At 37.0% G+C, this 24,733-nt stretch overlaps 1 protein-coding gene across 3 annotated transcripts; it reads left to right on the top strand.

Moving 5' to 3' along the window:
* Positions 1 to 1,816: 1,816 nt before the first annotated feature.
* On the top strand, positions 1,817 to 24,619 carry LOC115629425 (succinate dehydrogenase [ubiquinone] flavoprotein subunit, mitochondrial). Of its 3 annotated transcripts, none has more exons than XM_030525883.1 (6): positions 1,817 to 1,832; positions 1,969 to 2,055; positions 22,340 to 23,734; positions 23,792 to 23,994; positions 24,057 to 24,207; positions 24,261 to 24,619. In XM_030525883.1, the coding sequence occupies exons 2-6, from the start codon at positions 2,002 to 2,004 to the stop codon at positions 24,438 to 24,440; spliced, it is 1,983 nt and encodes a 660-aa protein (XP_030381743.1). In that variant the 5' UTR covers positions 1,817 to 1,832; positions 1,969 to 2,001; the 3' UTR covers positions 24,441 to 24,619. The 3 variants fall into 3 exon arrangements, with proteins under 3 accessions (XP_030381743.1, XP_030381740.1, XP_030381741.1); XM_030525880.1 differs by having other exon boundaries at positions 1,827 to 1,853; XM_030525881.1 differs by lacking the exon at positions 1,817 to 1,832 and adding an exon at positions 1,857 to 1,884.
* The last annotated feature ends 114 nt before the right edge of the window (positions 24,620 to 24,733 follow it).

Below are 24,733 nucleotides of genomic sequence, written 5' to 3'. Positions count from 1 at the left end.
CCCGCCTCGAGCACCCCACTTCGAAAGACTGTGGGAAGCAGCAGTGAAGGCCGCCAAGAATCGCCTTCTACGAGGAGTCGGCAACGCCAATATGACGCAGGCAGAACTAAACACACATCTGGTGGAGGTAGAGGCTCTACTCAACTCCAGGAAAAAATTGTGTATCCACTCACCGTGCATACGTATTCGTGATATTTTACAGCCAATCGCGACACATGCACATCTCTAGTATCTCAGCTGATCGCATATTTACAAGCGATTTACCATTTGTGTTAAACGGTTGCGTCAGGTAACAACACTACAAATGGATTCTGAAGAACTCTGGGAGACATTAAGCGTTAAGCTTATTCCGTGAACGTATTCTTGCGATTTACAAAAGCAGAAACACTCCTTTTACACTCACAACAATCATATTCAAAATACACATATGGATAAGTGTTGAAGTGTACAATTGAATACATACACACATATATGTGTGTATATGTTTGTACATATGACGATAGATAGCGCCTGCATCAAAAAATAAAAAGCACATATGTATGTATGTACATATCAGCGTTGCCAGACGTCCCGATTTTGGCGGAACATCCCGATTTTTAAATCAAAATTAAATATACCACGCGGGACAGGCTCAGTCCCACTCTTCGGGAATAACTCGACCATGCGTGCAGCGTGCTGAGGAATTTCGGACGAGTTGCACTTATAAGTGAGGACTGTATGTATGTCGGTGTTAAATTTTACAGTGCTTAATTCTAGAAATCTATATATTTATGCATGTGTATATATGTATGCGTGTATTTTATGTATATACAGGTTTATATATGTATGTATGTACATACATACATATATGTATGTAAAACCGTTTGTATAATATATCTGTTTTTCCAACCCATTTTTTTGCATTGGGACTTTATTGGTGCACGAAAAAAATTTTATGTATTTATGTACATACATACAAGGGCATGGGCAGCTTTTACCAATGGAGGGCCCAAAAAATTAAAATTTTGATTAAATAATGCACGATGCATTTAAAAAATAATTTATGCATATGATCAATGAAAAAACTTCGACAAATCCAACTCAGGTCCATTTTAAGAAGTAGTGCGTCATTATAATGAACGTGTGGTCGACTTTATATGGCAAAATTTTTTGGCCCCCCCACCTACATATGTATGCCCTTTGTGTTAATGCTAGTGTTTTAAGTATACAACTAGTAATTTGCTAATTTAATAATATTTACATAGGATATGCAAAATATTTTTGATGCAGATTGTTCAGGAAAACTAAAAGGTTTATTCCAATGATTTTTTTATGACGAAAAATGTCTTTGTTAGTTCTTTTAATCAAAATCCTGGAGAAACAAACGATTTGAAACATCCCAAAAGAGATTTCTGTGACCCCGATAATTTTGAGGCGAAACATGGGCGAAAGAGATTTCTGTGGCATCTCATAACAAATTTACCCCCTGCCCACAGGGTATTTAAGAGTTGAGCCCTTTGGACTTTAGCAGTCCTTTCTTGTTTACATATGTATGATGTTCAGGCAGCACTGCCTGTCACGAACAGCCGCAAGATAGAAACATATCCATTCTTCGCGAACAAAACGTCGAAGACTTAAATTTAGCTCGAACATCTCCACAGACGTACAACAAAAAATTCTGGCAACAAATTCGACTGTGGATTTCCTGCTTAACACGAGCATCTTTGTCTATGAAAAGCTCGTTTTTTTTAAAATCGATGCATCGATATTTTTTTGATGCATCGATATTTTTTCTATTTGTTGAAAGAGACATCGATGTTTGGCTTTGACTTACATCCCTACTATTGAGCCAGGCGAGTGGCAGTATTAAGTGGGTGCGGATTTTTATCTTCTGGGTGTTCGCAGGTTTTATTTTTGAGATTCCAAAAATTAGCATTTTACAGCTACTTTAGAGGACCATTTTAAAATAAATTACGTTTACAATTTCAGCACACCAAAGAAAGTCTTTCACTCCCAACAAATATGTATGGAATAACGCGATTGGCATCGATTTTGGCAAAAAATTCTGATTCAATGGTACGTAGGTAGTATCAGACGAAAGCCTATACTCCATATTTTCATGTATATGTAAATATGTTTAAAAGAAAAGTTTCCCCAATGATATATAAATAAGAGCATCTGACGTGTGTTTGTATACATAAGAAATTTCCAACCTTGCTTTATTCCGAAATTGTTTCGTTATGTAATTTTTTAGTTGTTCAAGAAATTGTATAAATCGGTATATTAAAGGCTAATATTTAATTTCTCATCACTATATCGGCGGATTCTCCATGGAACTATAAATTCATCTGCACAGGGCATAATTTTAAATCGTCCGCATGCATCGAAAAGCAATTTTTATACTCTGAATATATTAGGTTTGCAGGAGGTGAAAAGTGTAACAGGCAGAAGGAGTCGTGGCAGTCCCCACAAAGTATATGTATGTATATATTCTTGATCAGCATAACAAGACAATTTGATCTAGACCTCTCTGTCCGTCCTTTCGTCTGTATGAACACCAAGATCTCAGAGACTATAAGAGATGACACCAAATGTTGCACAAAGATGCCCTACGCGTGTACGCTATACGAGTTTGTTTTATTTTCGGAAACGCCGTATAATCACGTTTATGTATCTCGCGGAGTCTATGAGATCTAGGGACACCAAAATAATTTTCCACAACTAATTTTCTTTCCCGTAATTCTTTTTACTGAAATTGATCAAATACCTTCATTTAGTGATTATGAGTCCGTAGCTAAGTCATCATGATAGGCCGATTTTACACGAAGTTATAGCCATATATGTACATATGTTCTCTCTGCTCAAGCGCTGCCCTCAGCTATTGTTGCTGCTTTGACTTATTACTGTACTGCACACAAACACGCAAATAAACAAGCATAGACACGATTCTGACTTAAATGAATGCTTTTGAAACTATTCACCGCAATACACGATTTTCCATAACTCCCACAGTTCTTGGAATTTCAAACTTCAATTTTTATTTACATCCAGGTAGTGATTTATTTATTTCATCGTCAAACAATTCTGTCGATGTAAAAAAGTAAAAACATCAATACAATAGAAAACTTAACTAAATAAAACTAAACAAATAAAAAATTTTATAAAAAAGACGAAAATATCTAATATCGAATCTGATTCGGTGGACAGCCAGCTATGAAGCTAAGAAGTGAAGATGAATAGCAAAAAAGAGCAATAAAAAATAAAAGAAATCAATTTAAAATTAAAATACTTAAATAATAAAAGATAAAATACTGACCCGTTGAGGGAACATTTATTAGCCAGGCCGACAAGATATGCCTCTACTTACATCAGTGGTGATAAGTGATTCTGCCGAAGGTAGTAGCTGAAAATAGAAGATTTTAGTATGGCGAGAGAGCTCACCTGAGATTAAAAAGTAAAAATAATCATAATGGCATGTAGTACATCTGTTAAGTAGAAGAGGCAGAAAATTCCTTGTTGGCCTGGAAGGAACACAAAAATTAATACTTCCTAAAAACATAGAGGAATCTCCGACAATCAATTTGTGGAGGAACAGAACACCAAGAACTATCCTACGGTGAGCTAACGAAGGCAGGTTAATAAGGAGAAGTCTAATAGATTATGATGGTAGTCGCAGATTAGGATCCCAGTTAAGACCACGAAGAGCAAAAAGAAGAAATTGTTTCTGGACACCAAACACGTGAGTAATATTGTAGCCCTGCACATTGGGCCAGACAACCGATTTTTTGGCATAAATTCGACCACTCCTACCACCCATATATGACACAGATGTTGCCACTTGTTTTTCAACTAATGTGTATTCGTGTATTAGTAATTTACTAAATATCGCTATTATTTATGTTTATGCTTTGACTTACAAATAATTCAACAAATTGGATGCAAAACTCATGCCAAGATTTAAATATTGCCATTTTGCATTGTGTGCTCGCCCCACAGATAGGTTCGCATATTTCTAACACATTTAGGTAAATTCCTTCGGATGTAAATATCAAAGTGTATTATTTTTATAACAATTTCATTTTTTTCTTTTGGCTTAAACTATATTTCTTTAGTTGCATAAATATTCAGCTGGAAATCGCGTCACCTTCCAAGTATTGAGCAATGTTGGATGCAGAATTTAACCTCAGCTACAAAATAAAAGAATATTTAACATAAGTTAATATAGATATTCAACTTTAGTTTGGCAATATTACTTTTTCGCAGAAAATTGCAAAAAGTATTTTTTCAATCCACAATAGACGGGCACTTTGGATAAGTTTTATACAAATACTAGCAGGTCTTGCCCGTTTTTGCTGGCTAAGTATTTGTGCTTACAATTATACGTTTATTTACTATATGATATATCTCTTCCGACACTCTCTAAAATTTCTAAAGAGTTAATTTCTAGAATTGCACTGTAAAATTTAACAACGACATACATACAGTCCTCACGTTTAAGTGCAACTTGTCCGAAACTCCTCAGCACGCTGCACGAGTTATTCCCGAAAATCGGGACTGACCCACAGTGGTTCCTCTTACATGGGAAGGCGGTCATAAATATTTCTCGTTGACATATCGTTATGAAATTTTTACCAAAATTCTAGAAAAATATTCTGAACTTAAAATAAAAAAAATGGGCCATATCGGATAACTATATCCTATAGCTCCTATAGGAACGATTTGGCCAAATTTAAAGAACATTGTTATTTTCGTTGTTCAACTTTTTTATTTTAATAAAATTAATATTAATATTTTGAGGAAAAGGGGCGTGGTTTTTTAGCATGCCCACATAAAGTTAATAATTTGATGAATTATATTAATATATAAATAAAAAACACAAAAACTTAAAAAAATATTATGACATGCTATTATATTTGTATTTTATCTAATAGATCATATGCTGACTTTAATAATAATGACTTTTTTGTACATGGGAGTTATCTTTGGCCAGAAAGAAATGGATCTGAGCTTAGAAGCAATCTATTTATGAAATCCTTCTGAACAGTCTAATGTCCTTATTTTTTGACTCTGCAGCTTCTTCAGATAACTCCCCGATTGACAAAAGTGCATGATTTATAATGTCCGGGGAATGAACCAAAACTTTGTGTAGTGAGGGTGGTAGATAGTACCAGGGATATAAATTTATAAGCTCTTTAGCAGTGTCAAGTGGAAATTCGCCAAATTTGTCTACATTTATCTTGTAACCAGATGCCATACATTGCAGCAATGTTGCACATGTTCATTAATTCCTGTTATTTCAGCTGCCATTTGCGGGTTATTGAAAAGTACTCTGGCCGTATTGTGATCATTTGAAGCGCCACTTCCTCCACTTCCGGGTTTGTCCACCAAAAGACCCATTTTTATACGAAAATCTTGTTGTATTTTGGCTTTCCTGTGCAACAGGGCTTCTTTGCCTTCTGCGGTATTAGTTCGCAAACTTTTTAGTTCTAGTCTGTACCAGACATGCAAAAAATATTCAAAAAATCGAATATATGAATGTAGTGGCGATAATCCAAACTCAAAGCGTGCTTCATGAACCTTCTTTCTCAAGCACTTTTCCAAATTGTTCATCTCTGTTGGATTCGCTTCACATATGTAGCACTTAGAAGATGATGTTTTACTACGAGAACTACAGATTTTGCCATCCACCATAGTTAACTGCAAACAAATTTTAATTTCAATTTGTTTTGCCGATACTGAACATTTTGTTGGCTGTAACAGCTCCATTTTATCTTTCAAATAGTTCTCCTCATTTACAGCTAACTGAGCAGTTTCTTTGTTAAATTGAAATCTTAGAGGTCGGCAGTAACGTGTCGATGAAGGTCGCGGATTTTTCCAAAGTATCTTGCGGTGCTTAGGATCATCTGCTATTGTTTAAAGTTGCAATGGCACGTATGATGTTACAAAAAGATTGGAATCATTCATATCATTATTGATGACTCTGCTTACATTCTGAATATCCGGAGCTGCCGTCAAACCCCCATTTTCCAATTAGAACTAGGTTCTCACCGAAATCACCTGCAATGTTGTCAAGAACATCACGCTGAAGTTTTATAATCCGCGACGCCGTATTATCAAGCAAGTTCTGCAGCTCCACTTCAGCTTGTGATTCACTCACACTGATTTTTGTAGCTTTGTAGCATTTGCTAAAAGTTCGAAGGACGTTTTAGAATTTATAAAGCTTCGTATTAGCAAATATTGATGTTTGACTTCGTCGACGTCAGCTTTGATGAACATTTGCTTTATTGGAATGTTGCACGATCGTAAAGCAGAAGCGCAGATTCGTTGCTTTTTGACAGCTCAATTCTTCGTCGCTTTGTTCTGTTGGAAGACTCACAAAAATCACCTTTCGTGCGTCCACGCTTTGCACTTTTACCCATTCTTTGAGGTATACTCTCCGTGCGTTTTATTGAAATATTTTCCTTTGCATTTAGCCAATTAGATTTTTTTTTGAAGTATGGTTGCTTTCTTACGTTTATACTGAATCCAAAATGCTGCAATTTTGCACACTGATAAGAGTCGCCTTTTAAAACCAAATTGTAAAAAAAGCATTAGAAACTATAATTTTAACTTAAGTACACAAAACACGAAAGACGTAAACACAGACAACGCACAAACACAAGGCAAAGCAACCGCTTCGCAAGAAAATTTGACCTTGGAAAAAAAAGACGGCGTTAGTATATTGTTGTGATTATAAACACCTCTACTAAATCATCAATTTTAAAATAACTACAACACAAGACATTTTTCTTAATATACGAATTTAAAATAAATACCTTTAACTTTGAAATCCATTAAAACTAACTTAAATTCGCTCTTGTTGTGAAAAATACTTCCAGCATGCAGCTGCGCTTTAAAAATGAACACGTGTTCACATCTTCAATGCTATTTTTATAGCCTGTACCCAAAGGGTGAAAAGCTATACTAGTTTTGTGCGCATGTATGTAACACACAGAAGGAGGCGTGGCAGACCCCACAAAGTATATATATTATTGATCAGGATGGCAAGACGAGTCGATATAGCCATGTCCGTCTGTCCGTCCGTCCGTCTGTCTGTATGAGCGCAAGGATCTCAGGAAGTACAAGAGCTAGAATAACCAAACTTGGTATCGAGGTTCCCCTAAGTCCTAGACAGGTCAAGTTCATTTTTTTTATTCTGATACACCTCACACTCCCCCGCAATTCGTGTTTTTGTTTATAAATTCCGTAATTCTTAGAATTTTGAAATTAATTTTGATAGGTACATCCAGCTAGTACTAATGTGTCCGTTTCATCGTGATAGGTCAATTGTGAAGAAAGTTATAGCCATAAATAAAATCGTTGCTCATGCGCTGCCGGCAGCGCCGCCCGCAGCTGTTGTTGTTGCTGCTTTGGTTTAACTTTGTGCTGCATACATACACGCATATAAACACGAATAGGCACGTGATGTAAATGTATGCTGTTAAAACTGAACAAAAACATGCCTTCTAATTTACTTTAATTACTTAATTCATTCATTTTTTTTTTAATAATTTAATTTGTTTTTTAATTTTCCTTTTTTGTGGATAGTACAGGCTATTTTACTGTCGGGCTTGCTCGACTGTAGCGTTCACTCTTGTTTTAGAAAGTCCCATTAGAATTCTACAAAAACCCGGTTTGCACTAGAAAAGTTTGGACATTTCAGAGACAGTTTTTTTACTGTTTGCCAATTTTTTTTCGCATTCATTTTTTGAATTTTGGCCTATGGGCGGAACCACTGTGTGACCATGTCCTGCGCGTGACATTTAATTTTGATTTAAAAATCGGCATGTCCCGCCAAAATCGGGCCGTCTGGCAACGCTGATATGTACATTTTATTTTTTATGCAGGCGCTATCCTCATATGCATGTACATACATATATATACATACATACTAGCTGTGAGTCTATCGCTGCTTACATCGCTAGCAAATCTTCTGCTAGCGTTTCCATCTCTAAATTTAATTTTGCCGTGCCCCGAGAAATTGCTTCTTTTAAGATTAGTGTTCCGTTTGAAGCTTTTGAAACTATTTGTGACCCAAAATTTTGGCCACCGCATATGATAGTTCATGAGTTCAAACTGAAAAAACGCACTATTCCAATTCCGGTGTCCCTGCCAGTTAGTGCTTCAATACCGCCTACTAACAATGGTTCAAAAAACTAGAAATTTCTCCTAAATCTCTTAGTTTACATTAACCAAAACGTTAGAGGTATTGCATCTAAACTTAGTGATTTATATAGGGATAGTCTTTCGTTTGAATTTAACATAATTGCATTGTCAGAGAAGTGGCTTAATCCTACTTAATTTTGTCGAATAGCTTCATAATCTATAGACGTGATAGACCTGTTCGCCGTGGAGGTGGTGTATTGATTGCAGTTAAAGCCACCATCCAGTCGGAAATTATCCACCTTAATATGCCGGAAGACCTTGAATTTATTTGCGTTAAGGCAACATCTCCTTCTCGATCCCTATATATCACTTGCTTTATATGCTCCATATGACTTGTATCAGAGAAGTTTGTTCCCGCCTGCGTGACAATGACTTGATTGTTATGGTGGGGGATTTTAATTTACCAAGCATTTCTTGGCCATTCTTTAATAGTTCCCCTCACCTTATTCCTTTGTCAGAGCATGATTTTTTGGATTGCCTTCTTGAACTCTCTTTAGTTCAAATTAATCCAATATACAATCACCTTCATAGATATCCCGATTTGGTTTTTATTAATGTTGTTTCTAGATCTTCTCCTTTAACACTGCCTGAAGATATTTATTCTCCTACTCTAGAAATTTGTCTTCCCTTTTCTAGATCTAGTGCATGGTCTTCTGAGTGTAACGTGCATCGCAAATGTGATTTTGTTATGCTCAACCGTTTGATTTCCAATGCTAATTGGTCTTTCTTGTATAGCTCTGTCGATATAGATGTTGCTTCAAAAATTTTTTATGACGCCATGTAATCTATCTTCGATGTCTGTGTTTGTCGCATCATTTTCTTCTCTCAAGCCTCCATGGTTTACGCGTAGACTTTCTAACCTAAAAAAAGTTCAAGCAGTCGGGCTTAGGTGTTGACTTCTCTAAATATTGTATTGCAAAATCTAATTTTCTTCTTTTAAACTCCTTGTGTTACACAAATTATCTTGAGCGTTGCAAGATCCAATTTAAACATGACCCTAAAAAGTTCTATAACTTCGTAAATTCTAAGCGAAAATCTTCGACTTTGCCATCGTCATTTTTCCTTGCCAATAACAACTCTTGTAATGACTCTGAAAGTGCTGAATTATTTGCAAATTTTTTCCAGTCGTCTTTTAACGGTAATTCTTACCCCTTCCGCATTATGCCCTCAAATTCTAAATTTGCTCCAATTATTAAAGATTCTTGTATTTTATCTAATATATAATCTGTAAAAACTTCATTCTCTCCTGGGCCTGACAACATTCCTAGTTGTGTGTTGAAAGAGTGTAGTACTTCCCTCTGCAAATCGTTGCTTAAGCTTTTTAATCTGTCCCTTGAGAGCGGAATCTTTTCTGCTTCTTGGAAAGAATCGTTCATTATACCACTCCACAAAAAGGGCTGTAAGTCAGACATTTCCAACTATAGAGGCATTGCTAAACTTTCTGCCATTCCTAAATTATTTGAAAAAATAATATGCTCAGCATGGAATTTTTAAAAATCGGTCAACAACGACTAATCTGCTTGAATTTACATCTTTGATAAATTTTGCATTCCTAGCAAAGATGCAAGCTGATGCTATATATACTGACTTCAGCAAAGCATTTGATTCTGTGAATCACGACCTCCTCCTCTTGAAACTAACTTGTATGGGATTTCTCTCAAACTTTTTGAAATGGATTTCCTCGTACCTCCTACAAAATAGGACACAGAAGGTATTACTCAGGTCGAATACTTCTAAACCTGTTCTCGTAACTTCTGGTTTACCTCAAGGTAGTCATCTTGGCCCCCTATTATTCACTCTGTTTATTAATGACCTTCCGTCCATCCTGATGCACTTCCGCATACTAATGTATGCCGATGATGTGAAGCTAATTTTTTCGTATAAAGATCCTCTTTATCATTCTCGTCTGCAGTACGCTTAGATCGTACTGTATTCAACGGTGGTGCTTGGTCAACCACCTGCACCTTAACTGTTCTAAATGCAAGTTTATGACTTTTCACCGGTCAAGACCATATCTAGGTACTTATGCGATTGACAATATACCATTGCAACGTATATTTGCAGGTGAAAATCTTGGAGTTATTTTTTAACACAAATTGAATTTCAATCTTCACATCTCCACTATCGTTAACAAAGCTAAGGGTGTTCTTAGTTTTATTAAACGTTGGTCCAAAGAATTTAACGACCCCTACACCACCAAGTTACTGTACAGTTCTCTAGTACGCCCAGTGCTAGAATACTGCTGATGTGTTTGGTGTCCTCAGTATAAATTGTATCAGGATCGCATTGAGTCGGATCAGAAACCATTTCTTCTTTTTGCTCTTCGTGGTCTAAACTGGGATCCTAATCTACGATTACCTTCCTACTCCAGTAGACTTTTCCTTATTAACCTCCCTTCTCTAGCTCACCGTAGAATAGTTCTTGGTGTTCTGTTCCTCCACAAATTGATTGTCGGAGATGTTGATTCCTCAATGCTTTTAGGTCATATAAATTTTTCGGTTCCTTCTAGGCCAACAAGGATCTTTCGGCCTCTTCAACTTAATAGGTGCACTAGTGATTACGCCATGCACAATCCTTTTCAAGTAGTATGCGCTAATTATAATAATTTTTACTTTTTAATCTCAAGTGAGCTCACTCTCTCCCCTCACTAAAATCTTCTATTTTCAGCTACCTCCGACAGAATCACTGATCACCACTGCTGTGAGTAGGGGCATAGCTTGCCGAACTGGCTAATAAATTTCCCCCCAACGGGTCAGTGATTCTTCACCTTTAAATTTTAATTATATTTCATATTTTATTATTTAAGTATTTTAATTTTAATTTGTTTTCTTCTATCTTTTATTGCTATATTTTTTCATCTACACTTCTGTTTTGATAGGTCTAATAACGTATCTCACTACTCTCTGCTGTGAATCGGGGCATAGCTGGCCGTTTGGCAAATAAAATTCCCCCACCATGTCGGATTCGTTATTAGATATTTTTGTCAACTGTAAACTTTTGGCATTTTGCCTTTGAAATTAACAGCGAGCCAATGACTTGCAATTGTTGTTGCTTTTCGTTTTAAAAATTTGACTTAAAACCACAGAACATTATTTATTACAATCCAACAACAGTGCTCGATTGTCCAATGTATACATACATACATACATACATACGAATGCACATACGAATGCACATACGAATGCACATACGAATGCACATACGAATGTACATACATGCTATATATGTACGTACACAGGCATACATACATACATATATATTTATGTACATATGCATGCGTGTTTCTCTTTACGTTTTCAACCGTACGTAGAGAACCGCACACATAGACACGAACTGTTGCTTGTTATGTGTGTGAGTGTGTGTATATGATGTCCCCAACTATTTGATATTTGCGTTCTTTGTAATTTGTTCTTGCTGCATAAAGTTACTAATGAAAACCCTAATGCCAAATGTACTAAACAAAGAAAAAATTACTTTTAAAATTGTTAAATAATTTTTAATTTATTAACATTTCTTGTACAGTACTGTTTTCCCCCCTTTGGAGCTCGAATTTTCCAAAATCCCTTCTTAGTGCGCACCTACACTATGAAAGGATACTTGAGTCCAAATTTCAGCTTTCTAGCTCTTACCGTTTCGACTGTGGGCTGTTGACGCGGTTTCCTCTTGTGCCCCAAAAAAGCCCCAATAATTCAGTCTCCATGAAAATATTCAAAAAACCAAGTATGCAACTTTGTATTCTTTTTATTGATTTTAGAAACCAAGTTTTAAGTCGATCGGTTGAGAAATGAGGATTTTTCATACAAACTTTGGAGCTAGTTTTCCCCCCATTGGAGCTCGAATTTTCCAAAATCCCTTCTTAGTGCGCACCTACACTATGATAGGATACTTGAGTCCATATTTCAGGTTCCTACTGTTTGGGCTGTGGGCTGTTGACGCGGTTTCCGTTTGCTCCCTAACATTTTTTTTACAGGAAAACTCCCATATTTCAGGCCCCAAGAAAAATTTCAAAATGCCAAGTATGCAGTTTTTCTTGGAATTTTTCGGGGAGTTAGTTTGAAGTTAATTAGGTGTAAATTGTAGAGTTTTCATACAAACTTTGGAGCTCGTTTTCACCTTTTTTCCAAAGTATCTTCTTAGTGCGCACCTTAACTATGATAGGATACTTGAGTCCAGATTTCAGCTTCCTAGCTTTTACTGTTTGGGCTGTGGGCAGTTGACGCGGTTTCCCTTTGTTCCCCAACATTTTTTACAGGAAAACTCCTATATTTATGGCCCTAAGAAAAACTTCAAAAAACCAAGTATGCCGTTTTTTTTTTTGGATTTTTCGGAAAGTATACAAACTAAGTTTGAAGTTGACCAGTTGGAAAATGCAGATTTTTCATACAAGCTTTGGCTTTTTCCGTTTGGGCAGTGCGTTGATCACCAATCAGTCAGTACAACCTGTTTTATATATACATATAGATGTGTTCAATTGTACAGTTCAACACTTATCCTCATGTGTTTTTTGAATATAAATGTGAGTGTAAAAGGCGTGTTTCTGCTTTTGGAAATCGCAAGAATATATTCCCGGAATAAGCTTCAAAATACATTTGTAGTATTGTTAGCTGACGCAACCGTTTAACACAAATGGTAAATCGCTACACTGATTGCACAAGTTCTTGGTATTTTGTTGCTCAAAAACTATTTTCTTCCCTATCTGCTTTATGTTATATACATAGTATGCTACTTCTTGGTCATTTTATGTATGATGTTATCCAGCTGTGCTTTTTAATTAGAAATAATATCAGTGAAAAAAGGTTTAGAAAGCGAGGATGAATGTGATTACTTGCCAGAGGATAACAAAGTTGATCAAAGCTGAACGTTCAAAATGAGTTAGACGTGAATGGTAGTGGTACTCCTGTCATAGATGTCACGGATGTGGACTCTGATCGAGCTCCATGAAGGGCGATGACAATTGAAGGTATTAGGGAGGCAAAGTAATTAAATTTTGAATGAAAAGCTGTTTCAACTCCTGCTGAACACCGCCTTACCTACCGATCGTTATTTAAATGTTAACGTCACACGGCTTTGGAAATTCGCCAATTTATTGTTATGTTATTAATGTCGTCTTTCGCCAAAGGTTTGCCAATATTGAAGCAAGAAAATGAAGATATAAACCGTGCAAGAAATTATGACTCTCAAGAAATTTGAAACGAACAGGAACCATAATGAACAAAATCGCCTTTCAAAGATGCTAAACATGACTGCCTTTTTCAATTACGATCGCTTGATCAAGAGTTAAATTTCAATTTTGGAAAAGTCTGTCAATGAGTAGATTTGCTCCATCAAAAGTATACATTTTATGAAGGGATACAACCCAAGTTTACCCCATAAATGTGGATATAAAATTTGAGTGATTAAAGGTTTATCAGGGTTCTGCTACAATTTGAAGTTGAATCGTGCCACATGAGCCAGTTTCTTGATTCAGAATCAAGATTTTAGACTGCATTTCAACAATTATTTCACGTCAATACCTTTGTTCAAAGCACCTTGCAGACAATGGAGTCTTAGCGTTGATTTAATTAACAGTATAATTGGTAGACACAAGATTTTAATAAGAAGTTCTCGTTGGCAAGTTAGAGTTTTCTTTACTACACATTGGACTCAACCAGGAACATTACCAACGAGATCATAGGACCAATGCATAACGTGGCAAATTTCAATTCTCAGCAAATGACTTGATGTAGCAGAATTCAGACTTGATGTAGCAGAAATGCTTACCAAAATTGTATAGACTTCAGACTAGGAGCGTCTGCAAACCAACTTTGGTGAATGTGGGTTCAGCCGTTTCCGAAATCCATGCGTTCATCCAGACATACGACCAAACAGACAGAACGTACATGCCTAGATAAATTTTTCTCGTCATGCTGATTCAGTATATATATACCTTATTGGGTCGGAAATGCTTCCTTCTGGCTGTTACATACTTGCAGAAACGTTTTTACCCTACGGGTACAAGGTATAAAAAGACAGGGGTCCCACAAAAAAAAATGCCAAATAAAATTTTAATCAGTTTGGCCATTGGCCTATTTGGACCGAAAAAAACCTTGCGTCTTATATATAAATTAAGCAGTTCCTATCGTCGATAATTATTACGTTCGACCGATTGAGGATTAATTATTCATTTAACACAGTGCTTGGTTGCACTAATAAAATACAAGAGATCGTATGTACCGAAAGGTTTAATATCCCAAAATACTAAAGGCTAAGAACATATTTCTTATAACTAAAGCTAGCCCTGTGCCTCAAACATCCTGCCACTGCGCCTCGTGCATGGTGTCGCATATCGACTGCTTACGTAGCGTTGCACTCAACATTTTCGGTTTTCGTTGTGCAATATCCACGGACGTTGCTGATTTCGCGCTATTATCACGTCGACTCTGCGTGGCCGATTTGGCAACTTCTTTGTTACTGAGTGGTCATGTTAACTTATATACCCCATGTGCGAAGAACTGTCTTAACAGCGGGAAAAGTGTGGAGTTCTACTGTCTTTTAACACGAATTCTACGAATTTTTTCTTTATTTTAAATATATTATAAATGTTTTCAAAGGATTTGAAATACCTTTACTACATTTTGTTTATGTTCGATTTATTTGACAAAGACATCTGCTTATAAAGAATACAGTAAAATTAACGCCCCAAGCATATTTGTTGCAGAAATGCAAAATGTACTAAATATTTAATATATATATTCTAAAACACAGTAAATCAAAAGACAAAAGAAAGTGTATTTTTTATTTTCACTTTTCTATTAAATAAACTAAAACAACAATTTAAACAAAAAAAAAAAACCGATTTCAAACTATTAACAGGCACTAAAAAGTAAATAAATAAATATTCAATATATAATGTAGATACAATTATTGTTCTTTTTGGAGTCGGTGTCAGCGGTCGCGCGCCGCGCCAGTCAAGAGACAGAGGCACTTCATTACGAACCATTTCAGATTCTTTTCTCTTTCTATATCTACTTCGTCATTCTTACGGTAATTCCTTGTTTAATGTTGACTATATTTTCGTATCAGCATTTCCTTGATTACCCGTATGTCTCAGCATAGTGTCGTATTAAAATTCGTTTGATTCGTTTAACTAGGTACCGGTTTATTTGTTGTTTCAAGGTAGCAGATATTGTCACAGTAGTTATACGTGTATTGTCGTATAAAAGTTAATTTGAAATTGGGTTTAATTAGGTATTGGTAATCTGTCACAGTATATTGTCGTTCGTATAAAAGTAGGTAGGTAGGTAGGTCGGAGCGGCAGCCAGGGTATGCACCCCGACTCACTTAGGCCTTGTAGATTGGCCCGTTGTGATACCGCATGGACAAGTCCACTTCCCAAAATACCCGTGTTTGGCTGCATGTCTGCGCGAGTATTACGTCCATCCAGCTGCCTGGATGAACTTGAAGATGTCTATCGGCTTCTTGTTTGCTAGTGCCGATAGATTTGGTAGGAGACTGTCTCCTAAGAATCGATGTCTTGTTCTTGACAAGGCCGGGCAGTCGCAGAAGAGGTGTATAAAAGTTAATTTGTAAAAAAAGTATTTCTTAAAGTATTCTCATATTATTACTGGTAGATTGATATAAAAGTTAATTTGTAAAAAAAGTATTTCTTAAAGTATTCTCATATTATTACTGGTAGATTGATTGATTGATATATTGTAGTGTTTCCTTGGCTGACACCGACTCCAAAAATAACAATAATTGTATCTACATTATATATTGAATATTAAGTTGTAGAAGAATACGCAATTATTTTTTACTTTTTAGTGCCTGTTAATAGTTTGAAATCGGTTTTTTTTTTTGTTTAAATTGTTGTTTATTTTTGGATTTTTAGTGAATGTGAAGTACACTAACTAATGTGTATGAATATGGGTAGACCTAATAAACGTGTTTCTCATATGAGACAGCGCCACTCTTGTTCTCAATATATTTTGTCGAAAACGTTCATCACAATGTCTGTCGTCTGCGAATATCTTCTGTTCTGATTTGTTGAGTTGCGGCTCTTGTTGCAGTTTGTTCTTCTGACTTTTGAGCTTTTAGAACGCTGGGGTCGTGTATTTTTGCTACACGCATTGTTACGGTTAGATTTTTTCGACGGCATTATACTGAAATTGAAATTCTATTTCACATGATATCTCATTTAAATTTGACACTCATCTACCGGGTGCCTTCGCATGATATCTAAAACCCATGAAAATTTTGTATGTTTTAAGAATTATATGGCTTTCTCATGGATGCCATTGTCAGAATTGGACCAAATTAAAATGGGACCACATGGGAATCATCAGCTTTCAAATACAAAAAGAATCATCAAAATCGGCTTACACAGTCGAAAGTTCTGAGGTAACAATGAACAATACAGTCGAATTGAGAACGTCCTCGTTTGCAGAACCTAACCAAACTCTCATCAAAGTACCCTTGAAGTACATCCTTTCCAATAAAAAAAAGAATCATCGAAATCGGTTATCGTGATATAAAGTTATTCGTTCATTTGCCTTGCACATACTTAATAAAAATTTAAGACTTATGATGTTTTCTCATGGATGCCATTGTCAGAGCTGGACCAAATTGCAATGGGACCACATGGGAATCATCAGCTTTCAAATACAAAAAGAATCATCAAAATCGGCTTACACAGTCGAAAGTTCTGAGGTAACAATGAACAATACAGTCGAATTGAGAACGTCCTCGTTTGCAGAACCTAACCAAACTCTCATCAAAGTACCCTTGAAGTACATCCTTTCCAATAAAAAAAAGAATCATCGAAATCGGTTATCGTGATATAAAGTTATTCGTATATTTGTCTTGCACATACTTAATACAAATTTAAGACTTATGCTGTTTTCTCATGGATGCCATTGTCAGAACTGGACTAAATTAATATGGGACCATTCTGGAAGCACCAGCTTTCAAATGGTATAAGAACCATTAAAAACAGTTCACCCAGTCGAGTGTACCGAGGTAACAAACATAAAAAAAAAAAAAAAAAAAAAAAAAAATACAGACGAATTGATAACCTCTTCTTTTTTGAAATCGGTTAAAAAATCATTCAAATCAGAGATTGTGCCAAACAAAGGGTTAGGAAATTGACAAGCTCGCAAAATTAGCAAAAAATGTCTCGCTATTTTTACCAAAACGCCTTGCAGATCAAACAACTGACTTTGAAGTGTTATCAATATTACAGTGTTGCATCAAGATCCAAAATATGTTTTTGTTGAATTTAGGGTATGTGGTTTATGAAAGTAAGTAAAATAAGGATTTGGTTCCATGAAATATTTGAATTTATCCCAATAAATCAGCCGTCTGGCCCAATGTGCCCTGGCCGTACTAGAGAAGTGTAAAGTAGCTTTGTGGTGTAGGGGTCGTAAAATTCTTTAGACTATCGTTTAATAAAACCAAGAACACCCTTAGCTTTGTTAACGATAGTGGTGATGTGAAGATTGAAATTCAATTTGGGATCAAAAAGAACTACAAGAGCTTCAACTGTAGATATACGTTGCAATGGTATATTGTCAATCGTATAAATAGCAAGATGTGATCTAGACCGGTGGAACGTCAAAAATTTACAATTATTACAGTTACTGCAGACGAGAATGATAAAGAGGATCTTTATACGAAAAAATTAGCTTTTCATGTGCAGCAGGATATACGGAAGGTCATTAATAAGTAGGGTGAATAATAGGGGGCCAAGATGACTACCTAAAGGTACGCCAGAAGTTACGAGGAAAGGTTTAGAAATATTCACCCTGAGTAGTACCTTCTGTGACCTATTTTCTAAGTACGAGGAAATCTAATTCAAAGAGTTTGAAGGTAATCCCATACGAGTTCAAGATGAGGTCGGGATTCATAGAATTTAATGCTTTGCTAAAGTCTGCATATATAACATCAGCTTGCATCTTTGCAAGGAATGCATCATTTATGAAAGATGTAAATTCTAGCAGATTAGTCGTTGTTCACCGATTTTTTAAAAATCCATGCAGAGCAGGGGAGATTACAAACTTACAATGATGCTGTAAAAAGGAAGTAATTAATATTTAAATAATTTAGGAATGTCTGACTTACAACCCTTTTTGTGGAGTGGTATACTAAACAAAAAGCAGGAAAGATTCCGTTCTCAAGGGACAGAATAAAAAGCTTAAGCAACGGTTTGCAGAGGGAAGTATATTAGACAAAGTACAAGAATCTGTAATTATTGGAGAAAATATAAAATTTGAAGGCATAATGCAGAAGGGGTATGAATTGCCGTTGAAAGACTCGGACGAGTATGTCGACTGAAAAAACTTTGTAAATAATTCATACATATCAAATCATTACAAGAATTGTCATTCGCAAGACAAAATGACGATGGCAAAGTCGAAGACTTCTGTTTAGAATTTACGAAGTTATAGCACTTTTTTTTGTCATGTTTAAATTAAAGTTTGCAACGCCCAAGATAATTCGTGTAAAACAGGGAGTTTAAAAGAAGAAAACAAGTAGAGAATCTAACACCCGAGTCCCGACTTTGAATGTCGTCAACATCCGAATCTACCTTCTCCTGTTGTTTGTTTATTATGATGTAAATAAATACTATAATAATACTGTACTATATCATTTATCAATAAAACGTACACCCTGTACCTGTACATCAGAGAACTGCAACGAGTACTATATTTTCGGTCATACGCGAGTATTTACCCATACTCGGTATGATTATTTCATTTGGGTATGGTTGTGAACAAGCCCTCAACGAACACTCAGTTCGAATCAAAACTAAAAAAGAAGTGAGCGGTTGTGACCGAAACTTCTTGCATGAATGCAAGCAATGACCTGTTGTGAACGAACGCTCACCGACCAGTCAGTTCGAAATAAAACTGCAAAGACTCAGAATGAGCGGTGGTTACCAAAACTTTTTGCCTGAGTGCAAGCAATGATCGAACGTCGTATTTACAATCATGCCCGCTTGACCGAAATGTTCGGTAGAGTTTGGGTAATTCCCGTGTCATGTCAACCGAGCAATGATATCGGCGCGTGGACGTGCACTTGCATTTACTATTGTTTTTCGGCTATTGGTTCAGTAGCAACTTCATATACAAGTGCATATGCATATAAATTAAAGAATCCAACAAAACTATAAGCGAAAAGAAATACATTCCTTTTTATTTCAATTAAAAATAGTTATGCTATTTTAATTTATATTAATTTGTTTACTTTATATATTTTTTTATATTTGAGTTCCTTTTTTAAGAAATAAAATCATAATATATCATAATAATATCATAATATAAAAATAAATAAATATGTTTTGTTTTCATTCTGTACCTCTTTATTTAAAATACGTACATACTTGTACATTTGCACAGGTTTGCGCATAATTGCAAACACATGCACGCACAAATACATAAATATTTACAAACCTTTATTTTGTATACGGTTATACTCTGGTAAAACCCGCGCAATACTCAAATAATACCCGAGTACAACTCGCGCAATATCCAAACACAACTCGAGTAATAACTGTATTATTCTCGTTTGATCAAACGCTCATTGTCGAAAGTATGGTTTGTTTCGATTAGTACCCAGTCATCTTAAACGACGTGATCGAGCCTGAACTATTTGAAAGTAAACCAATCAAGGCTGATACCCGTTCGCAACGATCAGAATACTCGAAGTGACCGAGCCTGGTCTGCTCGAAAGCAAACCAATCAAATCCGCTGCTTTTTCGTAGAAATAGAACGATGGCTCATTCGATCATAAGAAAAATGCTGAGAGTACTCTAACTCTTTCGAGGTCGTTTGCAGCCAAGCAAAGATCTGATGTGATTGAATTTTCAGCAAGGGTGGTAGAATATACTCGTTGCAGTTCTCTGCTGTATATTCACATATGTATATACACGTGGGCGCGTATAGACACAAATAAATGAAATATGGATGTAGATTTATAATAATGAAATTCATAACAATAATGGAATGCTAGAGTCGAACAGACCAAATTCTTAAATATTATGTATTTAAAGATAAAAGCAAATTTTTGGTCAAAAAAATATCCTTAAATAAATATTTTCAAATAAAACAAGAGAGACGAGCAAGCCGAAGCAGAAGCAAAAATATGTTGATGAGCGAACTTGATGCTGCAGTTTGTGGGCGTAGTGCTGGAGTGGAGTTTTTTCGCTAAAAACATTTGTTAGACTTGATCGATTTAGATAAGACTAGACTAGGAGCGTTCACATACCAAGTTTGGTAAAAGTGCGATCAGCCGTTTCCGAAATCCATGCGTTCATCCACCGGGCGGACATGACTATCTCGATTTTTCTCGTCATGCTGACCAAGAATATTTATACTTTATGGGGTCGGAGATGCTTTCTTCTGCTGTTAAATATTTTGCACAAACCTAATATATCCTTTCTACCCTACAGGTACAGATTATTAAAATACATAGCACGTTCATAGAGTCGTACAGTTGTAAAATACACACATTTACCTCAATATTGTGTCTATGCGTTGTGGGCAAAGCATGGGCAGATTCATACTTATGACTATAAATTCCTTTACATTTGACTCATCGTGATGAGGACATACATTCGCACAAAACTTGTTATCCTTTGAATACAAGGTATAGGTTGGAGCGGCTGGGGCCTTGGTGTACACTTTGAGTACAAGGTATAGGTTGGAGCGGCTGGGGCCTTGGTGTACACTCCCTATTTAGATCAGAGATCAGAGAGGCCCATTGTGGTGCCCAGGGCAGGGACATAGGTGTTCAACGCTCTTCGAATTCTCCTCGTCTTTACAGCTCCTAAAAAAGTCATTATAAGGTATGCCACGCCTTGCAGTATGCCTGCCAACTGGATAAGCATCCACTGTGAGCATCCCCACTAACATGGAGACTGCAGCCCTAGTAGAATATTTGTACAGGGTATAAAATGTTAAGACATTTTAAAATCCTTAGTATGCATTATATTTAAAATTCTTTTTGAGAGCTTGCAACCCAATATGGAAGTTAATCGAATCGTTTTGCCCCCAATGTAGTTTGAATATTCCAAAACTGCATCTTAGTGCTCACCTACACTATAAAAGAAAACAAGTTAAAAAGCTGAAGTCGGGTGTCCCGACTTTGAAATACTCTGTACAATAATTATAGTAAATAAAAAAAATTAAGAAAATACAAAAAAAAAATGTGATCGATTTTACCTCTCTCGGTATTCGAACTCACGTAAAGGGTTTATAATTACACATTTACATAGCAATTGCGTCTGTGTGAGTGTATGTATGCCACGCATCTATTCGTGTCTGTGTGAACATGTGTGCAGTCAACCAAAGCACCAGCATCAACAACAGCCGCGGGCAGCGCTTGAGCAACGCTCCAGCAGCAAATATATTTATGGCTATAACTTCTCGTTAAATCGGTCTATCATAGTGAAACTTGGCATACGGACACATAATAACCAACTGGGGGTATTTCCAAAATTGTAGTTCGAAATTCCAAGAATTACGGGAGTTACGATTTGCGGTGGAGAGGGGGGAGGGAGGGAAATTCCAAAATTTAAATTTTCTGCGTATTCACATAAGGCATCTGGCATTTGGTGTTCCTAGGTCTTATAGTCTCCGAGATATAGGCGATTATACGAATGGAAAATCGGGAAAACCCCCATAGGGTGAAGTGGTGGGGAGGGGGGGGGGGGGGGGGGGGGGGGAATCAAAAAAAAAATAAAACAAACTCGTATAGAATACACACATAAGGCATCTTTGTGCAAAATTTGGTGTCTCTATCTCTTATAGTCTCTGAGATCCAGGTGTTCATACGGACGGACAGACGGACAGGCAGACAGACAGGGCTAGATCGATTCGTCTCGTCATGCTGATCAAGAATATATATACTTTGTGTTATCTGCCACGCCTCCTTCTGCCTGTTACATTTTTCAGCTCCCGCAAACCTAATATACTTCTGTACATTTCATGTACAGATTATAACTAGTGTCAAAATTGTACCTTCCTAAATATACTAAAGATTTCCGAGGATGGTGATATATAGGTTTTATACGCTTCATATGCTTGGAGCTACATACTTGTACATATGTATGTGTGTACATATATGCTTACATTAGCTCCAAGTTAGTTATGTATGTATGTAATAATTTCAATTGCAGCATCGCTTGGCATTGGTCATACCGCAACGCAACTATCATGTGGGACATAAGCGGACACTGGGGACCGCTGCGAATCCTGATATTATATCTAAACAATACCCCATAATAGATCATGCATACGATGCAATTGTAGTCGGCGCTGGAGGAGCTGGCTTGCGAGCTGCCTTTGGCTTAGTAGCTGAAGGATTTCGTACGGCTGTCATAACGAAACTTTTTCCAACTCGCTCGCATACTATTGCAGCTCAAGGTGGCATTAATGCGGCTTTAGGAAATATGGAAGAGGACGATTGGAAGTGGCACATGTATGATACTGTTAAGGGTTCCGACTGGCTGGGAGATCAAGATGCCATTCATTATATGACACGCGAAGCTCCAAAGGCAGTTATCGAGTTGGAAAACTATGGTATGCCGTTCTCGCGTACACAGGACGGCAAAATTTACCAACGTGCTTTCGGCGGTCAGAGTCTCAAGTTTGGTAAAGGTGGCCAAGCACATAGATGCTGCGCGGTAGCGGACCGTACGGGGCACTCTCTTCTCCACACGCTATACGGTCAATCCCTGAGCTACGATTGCAATTATTTTGTGGAATATTTTGCACTCGATTTAATTTTTGAAGAAGGCGAATGCAGGGGTGTGCTTGCTTTAAACCTAGAAGATGGAAGCTTACATCGTTTCCGTGCACAGAACACTGTAATTGCAACAGGCGGATATGGACGAGCCTTCTTTTCGTGTACGTCAGCTCATACGTGCACTGGTGACGGCACGGCGATGGTTTCACGTCAAGGTTTACCATCGCAGGATCTTGAGTTTGTACAGTTTCATCCAACAGGGATTTACGGTGCAGGTTGCCTTATAACTGAGGGATGTCGCGGTGAGGGAGGCTACCTTATCAATGCAAAGGGTGAGCGCTTTATGGAACGTTATGCGCCCGTGGCTAAAGACTTGGCCTCTCGTGATGTGGTGTCTCGTTCGATGACTATAGAAATTATGGAGGGCCGTGGTGTAGGGCCCGATAAAGATCATGTGTACTTGCAGCTCCACCATCTGCCCCCTAAGCAATTGGCCGAGCGGCTGCCAGGCATTTCTGAAACGGCAATGATTTTTGCAGGAGTAGATGTCACTCGCGAGCCCATACCAGTATTGCCTACAGTGCACTACAACATGGGTGGAATTCCCACCAATTATCGTGGTCAGGTACTAACTGTGGGAAAAGATGGTAAGGATGTTATTGTTCCTGGGCTATATGCGGCTGGAGAGGCAGCCTCTAGCTCTGTCCATGGTGCAAATCGATTGGGTGCCAACTCCCTACTTGATCTGGTAGTTTTTGGTCGTGCTTGTGCCAAAACTATTGCAGAAGAAAATAAACCGGGTGCCAAAATACCATCATTGAAGGATGTACGTATCTTAACTTTGTGAGAATATATTTGTATATTTATTTGTATATATTTGCAGGGCGCCGGTGAAGCTTCTGTTGCCAACTTAGATAAGTTACGTCATGCTAACGGCCAAATCACTACTGCTGACTTGCGCTTGAAGATGCAGAAAACTATGCAGCACCATGCCGCGGTTTTCCGGGATGGTCCTATACTGCAGGAGGGAGTTTCCAAAATGCAAGAAATATACAAGCAATTTAAGGACATTAAAGTAGTCGACAAGTGTGTATATAATATCATCGATTTCAAATCATACAAATACAAACAAATAATCTAAATATTAGATCCCTAATCTGGAACTCTGATCTCGTTGAAACCCTCGAGCTTCAGAATTTGTTAGCGAATGCGCAAATGACCATTGTGGGAGCTGAAGCTCGGAAAGAGTCTAGAGGTGCACACGCACGAGAGGACTTTAAGACCCGAATTGATGAATATGTAAGTACCATAATACCTGTAATTTTTTTGCTTATATATAACTGTGTCGACAGGATTACAGCAAGCCAATCGATGGTCAGGATAAGAAGCCTGTCGAGTGTCATTGGCGTAAACACACCCTTGCTTGGGTTAGTAATGATCAAGGCGACGTTCAATTGGATTACAGAAATGTTATTGATCACACCCTAGATAATGAGGTGCAGAGCGTACCACCAGCGATTCGATCCTACTAGACAGATTACAAGAGCAAATTTGGCCACAATACTAGCCGCCTCCCTAGCACTTTGCAAATCTAATATTTTTCTGGAGAAATTTGTCACAAAAAAACATATATGTGTAATACATATGTAAGCACTAGTGTTAATTTGTAGTTCACTTGAGCTGTTATAAAAATTATTACGTGTGACCAAAATATTTTTTTTTACTGAAATGTATAATGGTATATGTGTATTTTTTGGTGTGCAAATCTGTAACACCAATATGAATCGTAAGCTCATGTGTATATAATAAATAGGCAAGCGAAGGG

Source organism: Scaptodrosophila lebanonensis, unplaced genomic scaffold (assembly GCF_003285725.1).
Source record: "Scaptodrosophila lebanonensis strain 11010-0011.00,11010-0021.00 unplaced genomic scaffold, SlebRS2 tig00000147-arrow-arrow-pilon, whole genome shotgun sequence".
Classification (NCBI taxonomy): Eukaryota; Metazoa; Arthropoda; class Insecta; order Diptera; family Drosophilidae; genus Scaptodrosophila; species Scaptodrosophila lebanonensis.
Note: the sequence above shows the minus strand (reverse complement) of the source record. Positions and strands in the feature narration are given on the sequence as shown.